The sequence below is a fragment of the Cannabis sativa genome, chromosome 1 (assembly GCF_029168945.1).
Source record: "Cannabis sativa cultivar Pink pepper isolate KNU-18-1 chromosome 1, ASM2916894v1, whole genome shotgun sequence".
NCBI classification, from domain to species: Eukaryota; Viridiplantae; Streptophyta; class Magnoliopsida; order Rosales; family Cannabaceae; genus Cannabis; species Cannabis sativa.
The window spans coordinates 19546098-19551335 of NC_083601.1; the positions used below are offsets into that span (position 1 = coordinate 19546098).

Genomic DNA, 5238 nt, shown 5'->3' on the forward strand with positions numbered 1-5238 from the left:
TTTTATTTTGTAAAATATGAATATAAATTATTATTTAACAAAATGTATGGACCGCTCAATAACTCTTAGTGCATTTTCAGTGGAGATAAAAATAAGTGATGCAAATATAAAATATAGTTAATTTTTGTTAAAAATCTACTCTAATAGTATACCAAATTGTGATGTAAATATGTTAAATAACAAAAAAAGATCCAAATTTGGATCACAATATAGCATGATGTAAAATTTGCATCACAATAAATGCTAGAAGGTGCTAGGCACTGGTACCCAATATCAATGTTTTAATTTTATGTGGGTAAATATCATTTTAGATCTTGTCTTTTGTAAAAATTATCAATTAGACCATCTATTTTGTTAAATGACAAAATGGACCATGTGTTTTTTAAAATTGTACAAATATGACCCTGAACTGATTTTTTGTCAAACTAAAACTTAACAATAATCTGATTTAGAGATGTTATGAAAAAATTGGTTACATTTTCTGTGTCTATACGTGTTAGAAATTATCTTAAAGTTGGTTATATTAAAAAAATAAATTATTAAAAATTGAGCTCAAGGTTCTATTTTTACCATTTTGGAAAATATAGGGTCCATTTAGTCATTTAACAACACAGAAGGTTTAATTGTCAACTTTTGCAAAACACAAGATCCAAAGTAGTATTTATCTATTTTATACTTACTTTTGTATTATTATTATTTTATATTTTTTAAATAAATTATTAAGTGACCATTAAATGATATTAAATTTAATTATACATTAAAATTTAAAATTATATAATAAAATACAATAGTAAAAAATTAATTTAAAATTGTCACAAAATTATTGTTTTGTACAAAATATAACTCGACTATTACATTTCTTATTAAACATGATCTTACCAAACAAAAATTACTAAATAGTATTTGCCGGCAAATAAATATTATCATAAACAAAATGAGCACGTTTTAAAATTTTGATTTTAAAACTAAAAGCTATAAAAATATATAAGAGTGTTCACTTGTCATTACACAACTTGTATCTGACATATAAATTTAAAATTACTTTACTGCCATTGCAGATCAAAAAAATCTGACTTTTACAGATTTTGTAAAGGATTTTCATTTTGCTCGTATCTTATAGATACCAATTTTTTAATTTTCTTAGTATTAGTTTTGTCAATCGGATCAAGCAATATGATATTGCCAAAAAAAAATGTTAGAAGAATACAAAAATGAAAAATGAATGTATTATGTATTTAGATCAAAATTTATATCAAATGAAGAATGATATAAACATTGGTATAAGTGGCAAAAAAAGAAGAGAGAGAATAATATAATAATAATGAAAAACGTGAAAAAAGGCTTGAAAAAAGGGTATGCAGCCAAATGAAAAAGACTATATATTTCTAAATAAATATGTATTTACGAAGAAAAAAAGTTGAAAAAACTTTCGTAAGTGGATGTGTTTTATTATGTGAAATAGTGGATACTCCATATAAGCATTTAATTTGAAGAACTATCACCCTTAAAACAAAATAAAAGTTAGTTCATTGTAATTTAATTAATACAAAAGAAATTAAAGCTTTTTAATTTATTCAATAATGTTGTTATATTATAATCAATGCATATAGATATTTTTCCTAATAAAGAAAGAAAAAGATATAGAGGGCAGAAAATAGACCCCAATGACTTGCATTGCATTATATATCTAAAACCAATAATTATAAAATAAGTGAAAAAGAGAGCAAATTAATTGGGTTTGGTGAGTGAGTGGTAACAACCAAAAATAAAGTACAATAAATTAATAGCTAATTAGGAGTTTTACAATTTCAAACTTTTTATGTATTTTGAATTTTTTTTAGTTATTAAATTTTTTTAAAAAATTATTAAAATTATTAAATTTAAGAATTTTTATTTAATTTTGTTTAATATTAGTTTATGTATTGAATGGTACACTCTAAAATTTAATACATATAATAGTTTTTGAACAATTTTAACGGCCTTAAAACTTAATAAACAGCATTTGATACATATCAAAAGTTTAGAGACAACAAAGTTTAATTAGCCTAAATTAATTATTAAAAACCCATTACATAACATTATAATTAATTAATTTAATTCTAACACGTAAATATATATAATTTATTATTATTATTATTTAATTCCAGACAAGACAGTATCTCTGTGTGCTCCTGAACAAAAGCTTCAAGTCAACAACTTGACAAAAGCTATAAGCTTTATACCATCCATCCATTACTACTCTTCCCTCCCTTCCAACCAAATCAAAACTGAATGCAAATAAACAGAGCTCCAACCCCACCACCCTAAATCTTCTACATTCTCCGACATGCCTCACCCTCGTGATCGTTCCTATTTCTCTCCGGTTCTCTCCCCTCCGGTTCTCATCATTCTCTTACCCATTATAACCTTTGTGTTTCTCTTCTTTGCTATTCCTCCGGTTGTTACTTTTACTTCTCACATATTTCGTCCATTCACCGTAAAGAAGAGTTGGGATTCTTTAAACATATTCCTTGTTCTTTTTGCCATTCTTTGCGGAATTTTCGCTAGGAAAAACGACGATGATTCAAGTGGTGTTACTGCTACTACTACCGAAAACGATGTCGTTTTGACTCCTCCGACTCCGAATGTTTCGGACCACGTTAGGAATGCGAGGATTGGTCCTCCAATTAGTGTATCGGAATCCGTTTCCCAAGAATGGTTTGGATTTTCTGATCGGAATGATAACAAAAATAGTATTAATAATATCTATGACGATCAAATTAATCGGACGCCGCCGCCTGGTTCTGCCACACTTCGGTTGAGGAGGAGTAGTAGCTCGTATCCAGATCTGAGGCAAGAATCGGTTTGGGATGATAACAGAGACGATCAGAAGTTTCAGTTCCGATTCTTTGATGATTTCGATATCAAGAAGTACCGCCAAACGGTGTCGTTTGATCATCGACATCGATCAAGGCAACGAAGCAAAGTTGAAGAAGATGAAATTAAAGAAGTTCCAGTTGATACTTTTGTTGTTCGTCCTTCTACGCCCCCTAAGTCGCCGGCTCCTCCTCCTCCGCCGCCTCCGCCTGCAGCACCAAAGAATCATCTGAAATCGAGAAGAACGTATCGATCAGTTGAGCGGAGAGAGAAGGTGGAGAAGCGAGACGAAAATGGTGACGCTGATATAGAATTCACTAAAACTCGATCTCCACCACCTACGCCGCCACCTCCTCCTCCCAGACCTTCGCCGTCACCGGCGAGAATTCAGCTGAATCAGAAGAAACTAGAAAGAAAAAAGAGCAATGTGAAAAGAGAAATAACCATGGCTATAACTTCGCTGTATAATCAGAGAAAGAGGAAGAAGAAGCTGAGAATTGCGAACAATAATTACGATTTTGCCACTCAGTCTTCTCCAACTGAACAGCTACAGTCTCATCACACAAAAGTACCGCCGCCTTCCCCGCCTCCGCCACCACCTCCACCTCCACCGCCGTACTCCGTTTTCCATAATCTGTTCCGAAAGGGAATTAAAAGCAAGAGAATTCACTCAGTTCCTCCGCCTCCGCCTCCGCCGCCGAGACCAATTTTGTCGTCGTTAGCGTCATCATCGCGGTCCTATAGAACAAAAAATCGATCAGTAGCTCCGCCCGCTTCTCCACCACCTCCTCAGTCCGAACATTCACGCAGAAGAACCTCCGGCCGACCTCCATTGCCAGCGAAGTCGAGCTCTTACTGCGACGATAATATGAATAGCGGTTGTCAGAGCCCGCTGATTCCGATGCCTCCACCACCTCCTCCGCCGTTCAAAATGCCGGAGTTCAAGTACCTGGTTAGTGGAGACTACGTTAAAATTAGAAGCGCTCAAAGCTCTCGTTGTGGCTCCCCTGAGCAAATGGACGACGCTGATTCATCGTCAACTAAAGAAGAATCAGAGTCAGTCAACATGATTAACGGTGGAGATGGGTTTGGGTCAGTGTTCTGTCCTAGCCCAGACGTTGACATCAAGGCCGACACTTTCATTGCAAGGCTGTACGATGGGTGGAGGCTTGAGAAGATAAACTCGATTAAGGGAAAACGAAAGCTGTGATTTTGGGCTCAGGCCCAATTGACCATCTACGTTTCGGGGCTTAAGGCCCAATTACCCTTCGCAAAATGTGAAACTGGCAAATACCCTCACGCTGCTTGCTTATGGGGCTTTTGCTTTCTTTGAAGGGACATACAGAAACATCTAATATAACATAATATATTATTAAGTAGAAAATGATAGTATTATAATATATATTTTTGGAAGAAGAGTGTAAAGAAATAGGCTCTGATTTTGGGGTCTCTTTTCATCTTTGTATTTTGGAGACTTTCTTGCATATAAAATTATAATATTTTAACAGATTCCTTTTTTAAGAATGCATTTTTTTATATTTACTTTTGCATCAATATAATGGCTCTTAGGAGCCTTTAATTAAAGGGATTTTTTCATTAATATACATTATAACTAAACTAATTACAATTATAACGTTAATGTGAGATAACAACACAAAGTACCACCTCCTCTTATGAATGTGACCAATTGTCAATGGGTCAAGAAAATCAATTCACCAAGCGCGCGTGCACCACCTGCATCCAACAAATAGCTTTATTATTCCATTTTTTTTTTCTTTTTTGTAAATATAAAGTTTCTACTAAAATCTAAAAAATATTTGTTTGTTTGAGCATCTTTCTTTTTTGTTTTATTTTGCTGAATTTCTTTTTTTTTTATTTATTTATATATAGATATATATTATTTTTATTTTTTTTATTTTAAAAATTATTTTCTAGTCAAATCACTATTTGATTAAACTTAAAAATAATATTATTGTGATCTATTCTTCAATATGATCATTTTAAAATATGAGAAATTTATATTTTTACTGTTTTCAAAATAAAATAAAAAATCTATAAAATTACAGATAATACTAATTATATACTAATTAGTTAGCATTAAATTATATATATATTTAAAAAATTACTCTATTCTTTTGTATCAAAACCATTGGATTATATTATGTGTAGAAGAAAATTTTGTAAGGGATTTCTTTGTTTGTACACTTTAAAATAGTTATTTTTTTTTTTTTTGAATTTTTACAGAAATTCACATAGCAACTCTCATAGCAATCAACGAAACAACTTAAATGGCAACCAAAATCTACATAGCAATCCATATAGAAACTACTGGAGAAACCACCGAAAAAACCTAAGCTATAAATTTAAAAGAAAAGAAAAAGT

General features: G+C 31.7%; 1 protein-coding gene across 1 annotated transcript; it reads left to right on the plus strand.

The window, feature by feature from the left end:
- Positions 1–2040: 2040 nt before the first annotated feature.
- On the plus strand, positions 2041–4363 carry LOC115706878 (uncharacterized). Its single transcript, XM_030634638.2, has one exon. The coding sequence runs from the start codon at positions 2327–2329 to the stop codon at positions 4064–4066; it is 1740 nt and encodes a 579-aa protein (XP_030490498.2). The 5' UTR covers positions 2041–2326; the 3' UTR covers positions 4067–4363.
- Positions 4364–5238: the final 875 nt, after the last annotated feature.

Bases quoted from the DNA above. Each gene is read 5' to 3' on its own strand.
- LOC115706878 (XM_030634638.2), top strand. From the start codon at position 2,327: ATGCCTCACCCTCGTGATCGTTCCTATTTCTCTCCGGTTCTCTCCCCT.